We start from the raw sequence: 20,065 nt of genomic DNA, 5'->3' as shown, positions 1-20,065 counted from the left end.
TGCACATATATATGTGTCTACTGGTACACGCTGGTGGTGCTACTGCTGCATTAGTTTGTGTGTTACACTTTACTGGAAAAAACCTATATGGGATTTCTTAATAAATGTAAAAAAGATCTATTGCAGTCTATTGCGATCTCTTTGTCTGTTTCTTTTTAAAACATATGCATGTTAGTTTAGGTTTTTGGTTGTGTCAAGGCTGCGTCTGTGAATTTAGTTTTGTATTTTCCATCCATCCACATTTTGCCACATACTTATATGTCCGTGTATTCTTTGTAGTTATTTTCTAAACAGTTTTTATTGTTAAAAGCAGTTAAATCAGGTGGAGGAAGTGGTTGGGGAAAGGGAAGTCTGGGCTTCTCTGCTTGATGAGTCACTAGATTTGTGGTAGAAAATGGATGAATGGATGGTTGGAAGGCATATGGTGAAGGCATCAAAGCATCATTAGACAAGATGAAATAATAAAATTAATACAACTTGCAAACTAAGGATATTTCATCTCTGTCTTTATGTTAGTTTGATTTTCCCAGTTCAGAAAATAGTTTCAAGTAGCTTCTGTTTTTCCTCAAAAGTCTATGTTTTATTTTTATTTTAACTGGATATTTTTGCACATCTAGTTTTAGTTTTTATGTTAGTTTAGCTATAACTCTTCATAGTTATAGAAGACTAAAAGAAAAATATATTTGTTACTCATAATAGTTCATAATCTAAAAAAAGGAGAAGCATACAGTTATAAGTCAGAATGAAGGTAATGTAATGCACAATTCAGAGGCAACCTGCCAAAAATGCTGTAGCAGACCTCAAAGGAATATAAAGGAATGCTCACTTCAGTGACCTGAAGCATCTTTGTAGAAGAAAGAAGAGAGGATCAAAATACCGCCACAAATAATGACAGGGGGTAATATGTCACGTGTTGTTGTTCATCTGAATTTGTTATCATCTTAAATAGACAGTGAAAATCTTACTTTCCAAGCTGCAGAATTTAGAGTTCATCTTTAAAGTTCACTGAATAACTTGTTTACAGAAACACTACTATTTTTATTCTGTTCAGAAACAAGCAGGGTCAGAGAGATGAAAGTTCAGCCAAGCCCACCGGTGTCCTGAGTGTGCAGCTGCAGGTTGGGGTTGTGGTGGGGATATTTAACCTGGCACTACTTTCTGTTCTTTTTAATGCTGTTCAAATCTGCATTGAATCCATAAGGGTCAACAGGATATGTTGTATTTAAAACAGAAAATCAATCTACAGTTTATTTGATCAAAAAACCAAACTATTATTTATTTATTTATTTTGCTTTGTTTTATGACAGGCTTTGATGCTGACAAAAACACTGCTCTGTTTTGAGCAGTGCTAAAGGTTCAAAGCAGCAGATGGCAGTAGAAGCCTACTGATTCCTGGCAGAGAAATAACTGTAATTCCTCCAATCATGTCACTATGACATGACATGATATGACATGACATGTCATAGTGACATATCTTACACTGAAAAAAATCTATCACACAAATTCCTATATGCATGTATATATCATATTTATTTTTAACTTCCCTCTCACCCCTGCGGGTGGACTTTATCCGTGAAGCTCAGATTCTCTAACAGAGGCCCGGGAGCTTGAAGGTCCTACACAGTCTCTTTGCTGCTCATAGGCCTGTGCTCTTCTGGACAGAGATCTTGGATGTCATTCCTGGGATCTGCTGGAGCCTGTTGCCCAGTTTGGGTGCCACTGCCCTGAGTGCCCACAGGGACCACTTCGCATCTTCTCCCCAGCTCCTCTCTCAGCCATTTGTATATTTATATATACCAGGATTTCAATTAAAGAGCCGGTGCACACTGGAACCATAAAACCAGTCACCAATACTGTTAATTTATGATGTTTGTGGCATAAACATTACATTGGGTGATGGTCCAATCATTTTTAAGCAGTCCACATGTTTGTTTTGCCGAGACCTGGGAGAACAAGCCTTGAGAACAATTTACAAAAACTAAATAAATAAAACGTACATATTGAGATTGCCTTGTTAGACTTTGGATAGGGGTCACTTTAACACAAAATTTCAATAACTTAATGGCACTATTAGTGATCAAGTTAGCAAAGGACCCAATATGCAGGCCAAATGCAGACTCTCAGGTTGGCAATTAAAAATGAACTTATGCAAAACTTAATGTGGTGGGAAAATCCTATGACTAACAAAAATTCAAAAACAAAAACAGCAGCTAAAGAAATGCAAAGAATTAGAATAAAAAGAAACCAGAGAGCGCAGAAACAAGATGGATGTGAAGAGGAGACGATAACAGAGACAGGTTTGACGCTTAAGGTACAGAAAAAGAAAAGAACAACAACAACAGTTGAATAATGATGAAATTAAACCAAATAAGAGACTGTTTCACAGTGTAGGTGTGTGGAGTGTTGAGCAGAGGATCTGAACAAAAGATGAGCTCTTTATTGGCTCTTTAGCAAATCCAAAATGTAACATAATCCAAGGAAAAATTCCAAAAACACGAATTCGAAACCTGCACAGGGAAGCTAAACCAATAACGTACACGGATAACTCACTGGTGGACTAAGCAAAAATAGCAGGAACTGGAGATGGGTGGGGAACAAGCCATAGCTAAATAAGATTAACAAAGGTAAAAGCAATCCATTCACCAATCAAGAAGTAAAAGTGGGAAGAGCCACCACTTAAAACTAAACGTCTTAAGAAATACACAAAGGAGACTAATACAGACATGGTTATTAACACTTCACAAGAAGTGCAAGACAAGAAAAGACCAAGATGCTGCCGCCCCAGCAGACCGCACTGTAAAAGATGGCTGAGGCCACCACAGAGTCATAGAAGGTCTTCAGAAGTGGGCCCTTCACTCCAAAAGACCTGAGCATCTGCAGCGGGTACAGCATGCTCTGCCTTTTCCTGTAGAGAGCATTTGAGTTGTGAGACCAGTACAGTTTATTGTTCAGGTGAACACCAAGGTACCTGTAGCTATCCACAGCCTCAATATCAATACCTTGGATGTTTAGTGGCTGCAGTGGAGGATGTTTGTGCCTGCAGAAGTCTACCACCAGCTCCTTGGTTTTACTGGTTTGGATTGGTTTTAGTGTTGATCTGTAGGTAGTTCTGCTGACACCAGTCCATAAAGCCTTAATACTAAATAGTGACTAAAACTTAAATGCAACAAGTACATGAAGTTTAAGATTGAAGATAACAAAAAAAATCAAAACAGGAATCGAAAATCAAAATAATAATAATCAGGGAACCAAACAGAAAACGCTTAACCCACTACTGTAGGGTTACACAAGCATCTCAGGGGTCTGTGAGTTAAAGCAGTGCATTGAAGATACAGCATATTACACTGTACTGCTTATTTTTTTCTCTCTTTTCTCACAAGCAAAACAGTTAGATCAGATTAAAACAAGAGCAATTAGGAAATTCAATACAAAAATGTTACTGGTGGCCTTCAAAACTAAATTGTGAAAAAGAAAGGAGACACTGTCAAATGACCAAAACACACATTAGGTGCAAGGATTTGTGTTGCAATCTTTCCACGCAATAATTTACCTTTGATTGTTGGATTTCTGCTTGGTCAGCTTTTGGTTAACTTATAAATAAATAAATTTTAAGTATACATGACAACTGGGTTACAAATAATTGGAGAACCAATCATAAAGGATAAAGCAACCCCAGAACTTAATGCTATTACCACCACGTTTCTCCAGAGAGATGGTATTAACCATGTGATAAACAGTAACTTGGAGTTCAGCCAGAAAGCTCTGTTTTAATCTCATTAGAGCAGACATCACTTTAGCTCTTCCCCTTAGTACTTTAAACCACATATGGTAAACTCCAGGTGGAAAGAGTGCCTTTCTAGCTGCTTTACAATGATGGAGTGGTGCTGAGATTATTGCCCTAATGCCTCGCCACAGTTATCGCAGAGATCTACAAAGAATACCTTGGCGCTTAGTACTTGTTTTTTGCCACAACATGCAGTCAGATCTGTAGGACCTCAGAGACACAGGTGTACCTTCCAGAAGGTCTCAGTCAGCTTCAGGGCATTTAAAGATTGATTAAACCAAACTTACTTTAACATAATTTGGATTGCCAAAGGGTGTAAAGTGTTGGAAGACTGACATTTTGTTTTTAAACTTGTAAAAGTTTAAAAAGTATATATTTCCAGTTGTTCAAAATTGGCTACTGAGTTCTGAATGACATACAAAAGCAGTTTTATTAGTTTCATATTCTGCAAAATCATAAAAGCTGTCATTTGACTTCTGCACATTTGACATAAACAGGCTGTAACGATATTCCCTGGGCTGCTTTAAACTAGCTCAGCTGTAATGTTTCTAACAGTGCTGTTGATTGTGATATGATGAGTCTAAGATTACCTGGAATCTGAGCGCTCATGAATCACTCTTTTATTGTTTCAAATAAACCAACATCTCTCCAGACTGTGACGATATTTCGCAACGTCACCGAAAACGCCCGAGGGATTAAAGCACGGCTCGAGTTGGGCTGATGAATGTGTTGTTTTGCGTTCAGAGGAGGCACTGTGACAGGCTAATAAATATGCATCACAGTGACAGTGCGAAAAAAAGATGAAGCTGTGAGAGTGAGAAGGAGAAGTTTCTGTCCATATGCAAGGGAAGCGTATTTTTCAAGAATTAATCGAATGTTTATGCAACAGATTAAATGCATTCCACACTTGACATAAAGCAGAGGCAACAAAAGCAAAATCGTAAAACTATCTGCTTTACACAGATGCACAAAGCTCATACAAGATGTCAGAGGTGCTATCACAAGAAATGTGTCAGACAGAAATCTGTGTGATTGAACAACTGAACAAAGGTGTAACATTGAGTCAACACAGCAGAGCAGTCAACTGGCACTGAGCTTTTTGAGATAAAACACTGCTACATGCTGCAAATTGAAAAATGCTCTCTATCCCTGACATAAAATTTCACTGTTACTTCAAAGATAAAACTAAAAATAATTCTGGGCCTCCCCTAAAACAATGAGGACATGGATGATTAACTTCTACACTTGAGCTGCACTATATTTACAGCAAGAAGCTGAAGATAGCTCTTCCAATGGGTAAAAAAAAAGCTAAAATAATGGTTAACTGGGGGTGCTTCTTCCTTACAAGTTGGAATTGTTTGAACTGGATGTGTAAAGTAATTTGAATTGATTTTCACTAAATGTGGTGCTGTACATTATGGCCAGACATCTTCACTCTGGTCCCATCTGTCTAGATGCAACTTTGCAAACCAAAGCTGTGCTCCTTTTAGAGAAACACAAGCTTTCTGCTGACAACCCGTTCAAACAGCCATACTTGTGCTTTCTCTTTGTTTTGGCACCACCTGACCTTTGGGTGAAGACCAACAAACTACCAAAACCAAAACCTGGAGATAATCAGTCAATTAAGGGTAGCCCCACCTGGCTGGTCATTCCTATGGAAGCAAGGTTAAGGTTGGACTTTATTTTTTCAGGGTTGCTTGTGAAAACTTTCTTTTTCACATGAATGTACTATGTTGACTTAAACAGTTTAAGAGCCAAGAAATGTTCCACTCTTGGGAGTTTCCCATTTGTGATGAACAAACAAACCAACAAACAAAACTTGCTTGCTTGTGTCACTTTCCAGGTCTTTAGCAAATTATTGACAACTCAACTTTGGTGTTAATTTGGGTTGCTCTGTGGCTCAAAATCACCAAAAACTTAGAGCCGATAAATCATATTCCATATGGTGCATTTTTCAAAATGCCATTCTAGTTGGAAAAATGTACACACCAATGGAATTTTTTTTTAAAAACTAATAAAATATGAAATATTAACAAAATATTAATGATCAAAAATACTCTCAGACACGCAATCGCATTAGGCTGAAGTAATAAATAAGTTGAGATTCTGTTGTAATAAAATCGCCAATCAGGTTACCAGCTCTGTGCTGCATTTCTGTCTTTTTATGGCTTCAAAACGATCGATTACACAGGAACAAAGAATAGAAGAGAAAACGGTTTAAAAGATATTCAGTAAGTGCATTTCAAGGACACATTTACAAGAACCTAAAAGCTAGAAATTTTTAAAGCACTTTATTGCCATGCTCACATTGTAATCTTCATCTTTAACGTTTTATTACTTTTTTATATATAATTTGCCCGCTAAACACTTTTCTTCGACTTCTTTATTAACACTGCATGCGACTTTCAGTTTAGTTGTAACACTCGGCGTTTGATCGGCTTTAAAATCACCTCCTATATTATATGTTTAACCGAAAGACAGCGTCCAGGTGACTGATTGATGGGTAACACAACACTAGAGATCGCCATTGAGCCACGATCCACGCGTGATTCAGGGCGAACGTGAATAGTGAGTAAATGTGCCTTATCGACTGTATAGGCCTTTTGGCTGTAATGGCATTATTATAATAATTAAAACGCACAGACTGCTCATGACACTACCACTAATGAAAAGCTTACTAGAGGCTCAACACGTGAGCGAGAGCAAAACGTATGGGCTACAACTTGGACACGTTATGCGTAAAAGGTATCAATATTCGCAGAGATTCTCACATGAATCCCACTGATTAGGCTATCGATCCGTAGTGAAGCCACGGAGATGAGGGTGATCAGCACTTACTATTTAAATCAGTAATTCGTGTAATTTATTTATTTCCTCCCTCTTCTGGGCTCTTTTTTTTATCATCTCACATAGTAGCGACAGACTTCTGTAGCAGACTGTATGGTTACTAGAATCGATTGTCTGTCAGAATTACCTCTATTATTAAAAAGCTCGGAAAGGCTCCGGTTCACATGACAGTAGGAGCCTCTCATTGTGCAGCTCGGAGTGAAAGAGAGGCTTTGACTCTGTGTGATGAGATGAAGACCTCAGATGAAATGGACAGCAGCACCGAGGGCGCACGGATTCCTCGCCTCGGCTCTGAGTAGACGACCTCCTACCGACTTACTTCACGTCACCCCGCCCGTCTGCTTGCCGTCTCCTCCCCTAAAACCCTTCCTGCGACCAACCCTTTGAGCGACTCTGGGCTTAAAAAAATAGAGACTGAGAGAGAAAGTGAGAGAGATAGCGAGAGCGAGCCAAAACACATACTCCCAACATCACTTAGACTATCTTCTCCAGCACAACAAGGGGAGGAGGACGCACAAGTGGAGGCGCGTCCATGCGTGCCAACCGGCAGACGAACAAGACATTAAAGCGGGCAAAGGACCACAAATAAATTGGAATAAGACTGAACTCTTTGGAAAAGCGCACAGCTTTGCAAAAAACCCCCCAAACAAACAACACCCCCAAAAAAGACAGTCTAGATGAGTGAATGGTAAGAAGAGTCATGCATCTCAACGGAGGAGCAGATAACAGCAAAGGTGAGCAAAAATATTTCAGCGGCCATCAGTGGATAATTTTAATCAGGCTCTCTGCATAGTTCAAAGCTCTCGCGTTGATTGCCAGATGCCCTTGAGTGTGCCATGTTGATGTCAAGTAATGATGCTGGGGGTCATTCCAACAAGCTAATGGTTACTGCTGTCATGGTTTTATTAGTGCCTGTTTGCCTTTCACCAAAACGCACTGAAAAGCTTCGCATGGTAGTGAGAAGGGGTGCTGCAATACACCCAAGGTGGCAATATAGTGACTGTCTGTGAGCCAGCCACTTGAGCACTTGTTGTTCTCGATTTGGATCCAGTGTGCACGGTCGCATCCTTGCACGGTCGTTCTTGCACGGGGTGACCTGAGCATACATGCACAAGGTCATTTTGATGAGCAGCCTGTCGTGTTTGTGCAGCTTCGAGGTGCGTGTGTTTGTATTGTTGTCTGTAACTGAGACGAATGCGTGCCCTCCGCTGTGGTCGGAGGGGGAGAATTAGAGAGCAGACGGTGTGTAACGCTTCCTATCAAGATAAGTACCGATGGCTGTTGATGCATCTGCGAGAGCCGTGGTGGTGGTGTTGGTGGTGGGGGTAATTTTACTCTCAGTCTTGGAACCGAGGTCGAGGTCACTGACTAACACCTGATGCTGATGGAGATTTGCCTCTCAATGTCTGTCGACATGACGCAGCCCGTGTCTTACTGAGCACTGTAAAACTGCAATTGGACTTGTGTCCACCACACCCACGCACTCAGCAAGTTAAATGTATTATAATGACTGGCATCAAGTATATGGCACTATGATCCACAGACTGATTGTTCAAACTACTGCATGTAATAGTCAGTCCCCCATAAACGTGAGATATCTGTAGTACAGTTGTGGGCAGAAGAAGTCTTAAAAAACCCCCAAACTGAAATACTAAAGAGCAACACCACAGTGTAAGTGCTGAAAATCTTTCAACTTTTTATTTTCTCACATCTGAGCAGCATGCTGATAATGATGTTATACAGTTTGAATTGGAGTACAGTATTTCACATTTTTATTTGCAAGTGGTGAGCTTTACAGGAGGCTAATATCTTTGTTTTTACCAGCTGTAAAGCATGCTGTTTGGTGAGGAGTTCCCCATGTGGAGAGGGGTGACCGGCACAGTGGCACACCGCATCGCCCCTCATCTGAAATGTCTTACGACCTCATTGCCAGATATGGTTTCACTGGGGACAAAAGATGAGTCACCATCTGCAACTGGAAGTGATTTCATGATTACATGACAGGCGTGTGTGCGTGCGCGTGTATATTCCTGTATTACTCTGCTCGTGGGGACATAAATGTGCATACAGAGTCTCAATGTGTGGGCATGCTTTCCTTCTGGGGACGAAAGGAAAGCATGCCCACAGTGTAAATTACAATAATTTAGTTTGAAGATGCGCTTAAGGCTAGGCTTAGGTTAAGATGTGGTAATGGTTAGGGTTAGGGAGTTAGCAGCTATGTTAAGGGTTAGGGTAAGACTGTAGCAAAGGAAGTTAATGTTCTTGGGAGTGATAGAAGCGTGACTGCATGTGTATTTGCACATGTGCGTGCTTGTGTGAGACAGAGAGAGTATATGTGTCTGTGTTTGTGTCTGAAAGTGAGAGGGAACATGTGAGAGAGAGTCGTGAAGCCAAAAGGTATTAATCAAAAGGTTAAGTGTAACAGCAGAACTCAGGCTAAAGCTCGGCTCCTTATATATTGAAAACACAGAAATAAATATTATAAATGTCACTGAATAACATCAGTGATGACGGAGACACTGCGTCCAATATAATAACAGCTTTTTTTATTCTAACAGCAAAAATATTACATGTGGCATATTAAAGATGTCTGAAGTTCATGAAGTTAATGTTCTGTATGGCAGCTGAAGCAGATGGTGTTTTATGCTTATAGGCTGTTTACTGTGTCAAAATGAATCACATCAATGGCTCAGACTCATTACCCAAAAAAATTATAGCCAAGCCTCCAGCTTTAATTGTCACATTGCATTACCTTAGATAGTCTAGACAACACAGAAACGCGTTTTCCGGCAGACACAATCTATTTCAAGATTAATTTCAGCAAACGGTTCAGTCAGCAAAGCGTTTGTAATTTGTCTTAAAAACAACCGGGAGTGTTCTTTCTGGAGCTCATACATTTTTAGCTTCACGGGGACAGCAATCTAAACTTCAGCAATCATTAGCCCTCTTCTGCACCGTGGCGCGAATTGAGCAGAAGGGTGCCAGTCAAACTTTGAGTGTAGTTAATGTGTTTGTGTAGATTTTACCTGGAGATTGAATTGATATTTTCCCTGCTTGTTGGCTCTTAAGCAATAACTGTACTTTGGTTTAAAATCATCCTCAATTTACACTTTCCTATGAAATAATACATTAGTAAAACACTGCATCAACAGGCTTCCTGAGTATACCTTTAGGTGTAAAATGCAATCACTTGGCCTTTTTGTCCAATTGGACATTAGTGCTAAAATGTGTTTTATGAGGCCACCGTGGCCTCTAACCTTATTCTAATCAAGTGAATGGTTTTGCCAAATGTAATGAAATCCCATCCATGGGTTCCTGTGGCATTGCTTTCACAAATAATGGGTCAGATGTGAGGTAACGCCTACCCTGACATTCATAAACCAAATTCAGATTTGTTCATGTTTGAATCTAAAGGAATATTTGTGCAAAAACTTTAGAAATCCTCGCAAGATGTTCAAGTGATATTGTGCTCAGAGTCTGAAGCAGACAACCTCGTAATGCCCAGAGCTCACTGTGATGAGACTTTACTTGTTTATGTGACCAAGATTAAAAAAACCCAAACTCATATTGACTTTACCATAAAAAAGCTGATCTGGCAAACAAATAATCAATAAATGCATAAATGCATTTGCTGATTGTTTTTTTTTCAATTATCTCCAAAAATACCAATTGTGGCTGCTCTTAAGTCACTTCAGCTTCATAATGACATGTTGGTGACAGGGCATATGAATACTTTCATATTTACTCATGATATCCATTCTTAGGTCAAATTTTCAATATCAGACTTCTTGTAAATGCGGAGTATTTGTGCTTCCCAGTGCTACTGTCATTTATTTTAACATAGGCTATTTACCTTGACCCTGTGTATAAACGTAATCTTACAAAGTTTTTAAAAAAAGGTTTTCCCGACCATTTCAAATATTTTCTGAAACATTACTTTTTCCTAGTGGAAGTATTGAACTCATCCATCATACCCAGTGCATACGCTCAATTTTGTGAAGTAAAACAAGTGAACCAACACACTGCAATTACATCAAGATTTGATATAAGCTAGGATTTGAAGCTTTATTCATTCTAGTTATATCACTACTAAAGGAGACTCCATCTAAAAATATCCTCATTTATGGTTATGTCAGTAAATGAGTTCAAATTTTGATGCTATAAAAGCAACAGCTCATTTTCCCAAATATTGATTAGGCTCACAGCAAAAATAAAATACATTACATGCAGTCTGCAGGATGTTATGTAATTCTTTCCGGGCATAGAGTCACTTTTTTGTGTCTAGTTCCCCAAACGAGCATTTATTATGCAACTTAAAGAGGGGAGCATATCATTGATTTGCAACCCAGTATTATTTATTAACAGAAAGGAAAAAAAAGGATGGAATAAGAAAAGGTATTGTTCCAGGGACTAAGAGCGTGAATACGACAGATTGAGGAGCTATTTATATAGAACCAACAAGCAATTTAACACAAGCAGTTACCAGGGACAGCACTGACAAGACAAAAATGTAAATGCACAAGCAGAATAAAGACAAGACCACAAGTTTGTGGATGGCTTGTAGAACATAATCAGAGACACCTTTTTAGTGTTGTAGTAATAATCAGTGGGTAGTTAGTTGTGGAATTCCTGCATTGTTGTTGCAAGTTCCCTTCACAACAGCCCAGGTGTAAATGTCAGGTCTTAAGTAAGCATCAGGGCAAAGTGCAAAAGAGACGTCTTGTTAATCAAGCATGTGAGAACAGTCAGCGATAACCACTCAGTATTAGTAGCATTGGGATTCAGTGGGAAATGTTTAATTAATATTACGGTTCAAAACTAATGGACTGGAATTATTATTAGTGGTATGAGACAAACTGTTAGGGAGACAGAACACTAATTAATAGAATTTGAAACAAATATATTTTTATTCCTTGTTTAATTGTGAGCCACAATGTTGGGGAAACAAGCCACTTAGATTTACAGACTCAAGAGACCAGACGAAGAGGACATGAAAGAGGAAATATTGCTCTGTTCTACTTAGCTGCGCACATATTTTTAACTGAGGAGGAATATGATAGACTACCGCTTAAAAAATGATGACTGAATTAAAAAGTCAGACAGGAGGGGCCAACAAAGAAATAGACACAGCGTGTCACTTAGAGGGACAGATCGAGGCATGTCTCGAGCTAGCAGGCCCGGACAGATGAATTCTTTAGCCTCGGTAAACTGTCACATCGTCACCTCGTGGTGTGAGGTTTGAAATAAAGAGAGCAGCAGCAACAAGGCTTTTTCTCTGATGAAGGCATCAAAGTGAAACACGTCAGGTTTGCCAGTGCCTTTGTTTCAAATACAACTAGAATAATAAACGAAATGCCAAGTGATGTATCATTAACATATTTTTTTAAACCCAGAATTATTTATATTGGTGTTTTTATTGCGAGCATACCTATATTTATACCAGAAGTAGGCAGGTCTATAGAAAAGTTATTAAATATATATAGAACTTATGTCATTTTCTTTATTGATATGGAAAAGAAATGTGTGCACAGACCCAATCATCTGTCCAAATATACATTGTCTTAACCACTAATGCTTCTTAGTGTTGTAGCGAGACTGTTTCCTATCCCACCTGTCATAAAGCATGGAGGTGGAGTGCAACCTTCCAGTCCTACACCAGTCCATCACAGAGCTTTAGGGGCAACCACACACTCACATCCACACCTACGGCCAACTTACAATCACCAGTTAACCTAACAAGCATGTCTTTGGCCTGTGGCAGGAAGCTGGATCACCCAGAGGAAACCTACACATGCACACTCATTCAAGCCCCACGCAGACAGGCTCCAAACTGATCAGGATGTTTAAACTAAGAACCTTGTTCCTGTGAGGTGACAGCACTAACCGCTGCACCACTGGTTTGTGGTTAGGCTCAACGTGTCCACGCCGAAGACGGCATTGTAATTGTTCTCAGATTCTTTTCTTGACCCTGTTTACCTTCTTGAGTTTTACTTTGCACCTCAAGAATACTTGTGGTGGAGAAGATTGTGGAATCTGGCTAAGGTGGCATCGAGGAAAGTAGTGCACCAATCTGCTGGCAGTGTGGGTTGAAAATCTTACTGGCAGATTTAGGGGGCTGGTGGAGGAGACAGAAATAGATAATTGGAGACACAGGCAGAGACGAAGGGAGAGAGGTAGTGTAGATTTAGGGAGAATGTCTGTGTTGTTCCTCCTAGTCATGAGTACTTCTCAAGAAGAGGCAAGTGACAGGAAGAGACATATACTATGCCTTTTAATCAGTGAACTCATTGAAGCAACACTGATCTCCACACACTTTACACAGCAAAGTGGAGAAAGACAGAAAGCAGAGAAAGACCCCAAAAATCTAAAAGTGCTTCTTTTTAAATGCTGATTTATATTTACACATTAGCAGAGGAATGCTGTCGAGGCTCAGTAACAGAAACAGTGTATTTAAATATCTTATAATGCAGCTTCTTCAACTACATGTACTTTCTCGGAGTCTAAGCAGTTTGATGTATGAATAAATATGCACAAAATAAATGGTATGAATCAGCCTCATGTGATACAGGAGGATGTTTCTGTGAACAGAGTTAAGATGAGCAATAACTTCAAATTTAGCACTGACTAATAAAGGTTGTAGAATCTTTACATGAGCACATCAGTATATATAAAAAATTTTTGGCTAAATAATCATTATCAGTACTGATTATATTATTTCCACTTTACTTATGTAAGTTAGGACTTTTTTTAGTGTTATTTCTATCTTCAGTAATTTGCTTTTCTAGCCAAGATTTGCCAATTGGATGCATAAAAAGGCATAAGATGAGCTGTCAGCGGATGTGGGTTGGCATGGAGATCACATGTTATCAGCTCATCTTCTGGGACGGTTGCTGTACACAGATTTTGTGGCGTACATGAAATAACACTATGCTCAGTTTTGGGGTGAATCCCTCTGCGCTCTTTGTTTCTGACACGAGCTTCACAGAGAGACTGTGAGACTGTAACAAACTGCAACAGTTAATCCTTTTCTGTAAGACTTTTCTTGGCTGCATCACGCTGTCTCCATGATCTCCCCTCAGAAGTCTTGTGTGTGTGTTTGTACCTGTTTAGACATCTTTGTGAGAACCAGAAATTGGCGTGCTACTATACTTGTGAGGACCAACAGTCACTTGTGAGGACACACATGCTGGTCCTCATAAGTTTAATGAGACTCAAAATGTGGTTTTAATCTCAGGGTTACAATTGGGTTATGGCTAGGTTTATGGTAAGGGTTAGGCATTCATTTTTGATGGTTAGGGTTAGAGTGAGCAGCTAGGGGAAGCATTATGTAATTATAATGTAACGAGAACGTGTTTGTGTGTTTTATGTGTCTTTGTAGTTGTAGTTTCTCTATACAGCAATATGAATACAATAAAGATAAAAATGCTCACTTTCCTAGCACAGTTTATACCACATGGTATTAATGTTGTGCTATTTGATTTTACAAGCAAAAATGGAAACTATCTCCTTTTAATTAGATCCAAATAAAATGAAATTGTTTTCATATTAGATTTAGCTTCAGCGCAATCACAACTTGCATTACATTACGATGAATTTTAAAAAGACATTGGAGTGATGTAACTGTGGTTTGTTTTGATAGCATACATACAAAATGCACACATACAGAGGACATGGGTTCAGAATTTAATCCTCTTGCAGTTATGTTTCATTAAACATGCCTTTCCTGTTGCAACCTCTCTCGGAGACTGAGTTGCAGAAGTAATGAAAATAGTATTGACAACGTATGCTTGTTCACACCTGGCATTAGAATATATCTCTACATGCATTCAAGTGCTAACGATTCACCCATTTTCTTCCACTTATCTAATTCCGGGGGCTGGAGTCTATCACAGCTACCACAGGATGTGATCCTGGGTACACCATGGATAGGTCTCCAGTCTGTCACAGGGCTAACACAGAGAGACAGACAGCCATTCACACTAAATATTCACACCAAATCCCATTAAATGAATGTCTTTGGACTGTGGGATAAACTCCACACAGGAAATCCCCCAGCCAGAAACGTAGATTCAAACCCAGGACTTTCTTGCTGTGAGGCACTGGTGCTGACCACTTGTTGCTTGTGGCGAAGAATGAGTTCAACTTTTGATGAAATCAGATTTTCCCTCCAATGTGAAATGTTTACTCTTTTTTACATGTATTTGCAATCTCAAATGCCACAATCCTGCACACGTGCAGTTTTGCAAACTCATATCTGCTGAAGCCACATCGCTCAGTATACTAATGTACTGTCAGTCTGGAATCCACACCATACACTTAATTTGAGGCCTGCACCCAAACCTGGGATTCAACAGAAAGGCTGTATACTAACTTTAAAGTGTTTAGTTTTAAGTTGCAAATTTGACAAGCAGCCTTGAAAAATGAAGGCTGCGACAGAAATGGCTACTAGTACCTGCAGGCACCCAGCCCGATGCAGTACTATGCCGATACGCGTTGTTGTTTTCACTACTGGGAGCTCTGTAGGTTCAGGAAACATTTGCATACAAATTGCTAAAAGAAATGCACCCACATGAGGCTTTGACCGCTCCTTAATATGGTCTGAGATTCTGCAGGTAAACATCAGGTTTCTGTCTGCTGATGGCGTGACTGTGGTTAATGTTTGGTACGTGGTTACAAGTGGACACAAAGGACTTGTAGTTTGGTAAAGTTTTTGGAATTAGGATAACTATTTCACTGTGTTTAGAGCATCTCCACTGCTAAAAATAAGCATGTGGTAAAGGTCAGGGAACTCTTAACCTACATTCACTTATAGCTGAAATGGGAAACAAATAGTTGTGTTAAAAACTGGGCATTCTTGATCCATCCATCCAACCTCACAGGGGTTATTTTAATGTAGATTAGATTAGATAGAACTTTATTAATCCCTCGGGTGGGTTCCTCTGGGAAATTCGATTTCCAAAAAAGCACAGCACCGACAGAAGTTACAGAGTTACAGAATATTATATATATATATACACACACACACACACATATATATAAATACAGAGACAATATAAATAAAATATACGAAGGGGATAAATAGAATAAATAGGAATAAAAAAAATAAAAATACAAGTGAATTGCACATTTCAAGTATTGAGTCTATTGCACTGTTGACTATTTACAAAAGTATGTAATAAGCTTATCTAAAAAAAAAAAAAAAAGCAAATGAAAAAGATTTGTTTTTATTTTCCTTCTTTCTTCAATAATAACTTCTGAGAGATTTGTCAGTTTGCGTGCCGTCATGCTATTTTGGTCACTTGCTGAAACGACTAATAGAGCTGTTTGTGTTTACAGTGACTGTTTTTCTCTTGCAAAGAATGAAAGAAGACAGGTTGAGGAAGACCAAATTCGCAGAGGCCTTGATTTATACAGAGGCTTAGATTCTCAACCCAGCAGAGACCAGGTGCCCCAAATCAGTAGAAGTTGCTTGTGCTGTGACAGAGACGTGACCTGCAAATACTGTTGGTTGTTTTGCTGGAGTGCTGTAGGCATCAAGGTTTTCTAACAGCTCACTGAACAGGAAGGTATCCTGGGTTGGGACATGTTTGTTGCAGGACCTCTGATTAACATTTTAGGTTGACCACTGCTGTGAGAAACGGGCACAAAACCCACTGTGTGGAACAACAAATGGTGAAGTGGTGATTGCTTTATGTTAGTGGCTATGAAGAGCAGGGCAGGTATTTGTTGGGACTGCTTTCCCAACCCACAGTGGCCTTGTGTGTCTCCGCAAGGCACTCAGGATGAGTTAGGCAGAAGGCTATTTGTGGTTTGTTCTCCTGTCCAGAATGGAGGCTTTAGAGAGGGAGCACTCTCACATCAATAGTAAACATGGTGTTCCCTGACTTTCCCTCTATTATTGAACAGGACACAAAATTAAATCTTTAAGTGGAGGCTTGATAGCTGGCGGGATGTTTGGATGGCTACATGGATGGATGCATGGATGGATGAATGGGTGGATGGAAATTGTCCAAGATACAAGATTTGTGCACCCCACCTAGTCGAAGAGAGGCGAACAGGATATTATAAGAAGAGATATCAGCAGTCTAGCCAGGAACAGATGGTGAGACAGAGCTACGCACAGACAGGATCTTCCTGCCAATACAGTACTGACAGGGAACAGTGTCAGTGTGCACATGCAAAGACACATATAAACACAGTCTTTGACTTGTCAAAGTCTCGATGAGGGAGCATCAATGAAGTCAAAGGCTGAATCGCTGTCACTGTCAAACCCCCAAGCCTTTCATTTCCTCTCTCCTCTTTGTTCAGTTTCCTCTGCTTTTCAGTTTTCTGATTGCTCCGTGCCTCTTCGTCTTCCTGTAACTCATTATCCATCCTGAAGAACGTGTTAGGATAATTTGTTAATGCTAACAAACACTGACACTTGCTTGATAAACTTTGCCTTCATTTTATCAGCTCTTGGTGTTCAGTTCCCAGCAAAAATCGTTTATGTTGGGCTGGTAAATTATTCATTTCAGGTATTAGAGAGGCAATATAATTAAATAAGCTAATGCAAAGAAGCTCTCAGGGACTATAAAATATAACATGACTGTGTAGTTCTCCCTTAATTAGATTTATAATTCCTCTGATGCACATCAGACATGCGAGTGTTATCCTGGGGTAAATCTGGCGCCAGCTGGTGTGTATGTAGCATGTGGAGCCCTGGGAGTCCTGGGAGCTTGTTGTCGTCAGGTGGTGTGTCCCGAGAGAGCTGCTGCAGCCCACCTTAACAGACACACACTGACCACAACCCTGGGTGTAGCACTCTCCCACAGATGGCTCTGTTTTTCATTTCTTCCAAACACTGACCATGTTCTTCTAAGACTAAGAATGTAATTATTTTTAAAGTTTTTCAGGGAAAGTGTGCGTTATATGGTTGACAAGTATTGCTCAGATGAAACATCAACATTTTCCCTTCATGCAGCTGACTGGGCTGTCAAGCTGTTCTGGGAACTTTTTTGTCGAATAGAGTCTTATTTATTCCCCAGCATTGGAATCTTTTGAAAACAGGGTGAAATACAATCCATTAAAATGCTGAAGCATGTTTGATTAACAGTATTATCATTAACAGGAAACTGAGTGGAGCCATTATATGCATTTACACAGTATCACTCTCTATTCTTTCTTATTAGATCTGATGTCAAGCTAGTTTTAATGGGTTAATACTTTTTACTCAATGTTTTGCCTAGGATACTAAAAAAGTGATGAGCTGCAACTATCAGTCAAAAGGAAGTCATTGCATCCTTTTTTTTAAACAAACAAAACACAACAACAAATGATTTGTGATTTAGATTCATTCTCAGGAATTTTGGTTTTCACCAAACTACAATCCCAATGGTGAAGACATTCAATTTAGATTTTCTAGTAAACGGAGAAAAATCATATTTGATTAACTGGAATCGGGGAATAATTGATTATTGTAGCTAGCTTTGCTGCGTGGCTTTAGGGAGTTTAATACTGGCCTGTTGTGGGCTCTTGTGAGCTGACTCAGTGAGCTCCAGTTGGGAATAGTGCCAATTAACAACATCTGCATGGTTGAGAACAGTGCTAAGTGGTGCACGAGTGTCACCTTATCTTAAAAATTGACCAGTTTTCTATTCTTGTGTTATTTTCACACTAGTTTTAATTAAAACGGTCAGTATACAGAAAAGGATTTTCTGCACACACTCATACCAGCAACATTGCCACTGTGCTCAGAAACTAGTCTTTCTAAGGTCTACTGCAGTCTGTAAATGTTGACTTACCAATGTGGAAAAAGTCTCACAGTTTCACAGCGCATTGATGTGTCCAAAGACAGAAGACACATCTCAATCCTAATCCTAAAATGAAAACTCACTGTCTTGTTTGGAGTGTACTCGCACAACCCTACACCAAACATGCACTGCAGGTGGTGCTCCTGCAAAGAAACACAGTCCACGGCACATCTGCTGAGTGAACAGGCCTTATGTGGGCTGTCTGTTTACTATGTAGTGCAGGCAGTGTTAGTTTTGTTGCTTTATAAGAAACTTCAGTGATAAAAATGATTAAAATAGCTCCCAATAAATTTCCAGCAGTCAGGTATCTTTAATTAGCTTGTAGTTGGCACTTTAATAAAACTGTCATTTTACTGTCCCCTCTTTTATAATTCTGGGACGGAGCCTACCAGCTGAAGTGGATGAATACCGTAACAAAACAAAAAAAAAACCTCCCTTCCCTGTTTATTCAAACAGAAGCACAGTCTCTGACCTGACAATTCACACCCAGTGTAGTGAAGGTCTTATTTTGGAGAGCTTTTTCCCCCCTGTCAACCTCCAGCTGCCAGTTTCACTCTGCTCGGCTTGGATGATGTTCGTGGTCATTGAGCTGCCGCCGTGTTGAGCAGCAGCTGAAGATATGCAGGAGCATCTTCTCCTGAGGCAGCGAGGCCACGGAGGTGACTCAGCTTCGCTCCTGAAGAACAAACTATACATGCTGTTGCACATACAGTGACTTATTTTAAGAAATTTCTGAACAGTTTAGTTTGAGATGTACTCATACCACTGTTTTATTGTTGTTGTTTTTTTCATTTTCTCTGATTTTTTTCCTCCCTGATTTTACATCATGTTACTTTTTCCCCTTTGATGTACTTTGTGTAAATACAGCATGTTACTGTTAGCTACAAGTATGCATTCTGTCCACCCGTTACTGATCAGTAGTCAACTCACTCTCTGTAAAATTGAAAGTATAAATGCAAAAATAAAATTTAAAGTGCTTTTAAAAGCTTGGCAAGACCCGCACATCCTCGCAATACAAGTCGGCCATATTTTCCATTACAACTAGACGCCCACCACCTGCACTGATGCCTCTGCCACTGATGATTGTAATTGCCATATTCTTGTTATCAAATATCTATACAGTGTCCTCTCTCCAGGGAAATGAGATGGAGAAATATGAGTATGCGTGTTTGTTTTCAGGTTAGAATAATGGAGGGCCTCATCACTTTGTAAATGAGTGTTTGCTCATGCATATGCGTCTGTGTTTGCAGCAGTGTGTCACAACATCCACATTAATTTTTGTGTCAATGCCAAGCTGAGGTTCTCTTGCTCCTCTGCGCATCCTTCAACTTCCCTCTCTTCTGCTTTTAAGGAGTCGTTTTTATTTCCTTGTGTGTCTAAAACCATCATACATTTAAAATGATTAAATTATGGGGATGGAAAGAAGCCAAGAATGGAGAGGGAAGGACAGGAGGAGGATGGAGCGCAACAATGGCACTCTGCTGAGGACTTTGGAGAGACAAGAGTTGGCAAAGTCGATATAATTTTAAGAGTAGGAAAAGATCCACTGAAGCAGTTTATTTATCTATTCATCTAGTGTAAGAAGCTATAAAAGGCAACAAAAGAAGAACGTGTAGTTTCACTAATTTGGATAATAACAAAT

At 39.6% G+C, this 20,065-nt stretch overlaps 1 protein-coding gene across 2 annotated transcripts in view; it reads left to right on the top strand.

The window, feature by feature from the left end:
• Positions 1-7,033: 7,033 nt before the first annotated feature.
• syt7b (synaptotagmin VIIb) overlaps positions 7,034-20,065 on the top strand; it is a 126,628-nt gene continuing 113,596 nt past the window's right edge. The window contains exon 1 of one of the 2 annotated variants that reach the window (XM_086288414.1): positions 7,034-7,365. In XM_086288414.1, the coding sequence (XP_086144540.1) occupies positions 7,317-7,365 (49 nt within the window). In that variant the 5' untranslated portion in view covers positions 7,034-7,316. The remainder of the gene's footprint in view (positions 7,366-20,065) is intronic. The other variant, XM_086288422.1, reaches the window with a different exon arrangement.

The sequence above is a fragment of the Aulonocara sp. 'chitande type north' Nkhata Bay genome, linkage group LG1 (assembly GCF_057382095.1).
Source record: "Aulonocara sp. 'chitande type north' Nkhata Bay isolate Kocher_YH1m ecotype deep benthic linkage group LG1, A_spYH_male_GT1.1, whole genome shotgun sequence".
NCBI classification, from domain to species: Eukaryota; Metazoa; Chordata; class Actinopteri; order Cichliformes; family Cichlidae; genus Aulonocara; species Aulonocara sp. 'chitande type north' Nkhata Bay.
The sequence above is the reverse complement of the archived record's forward strand: the minus strand, read 5'-3'. Positions and strand labels throughout refer to the sequence as shown.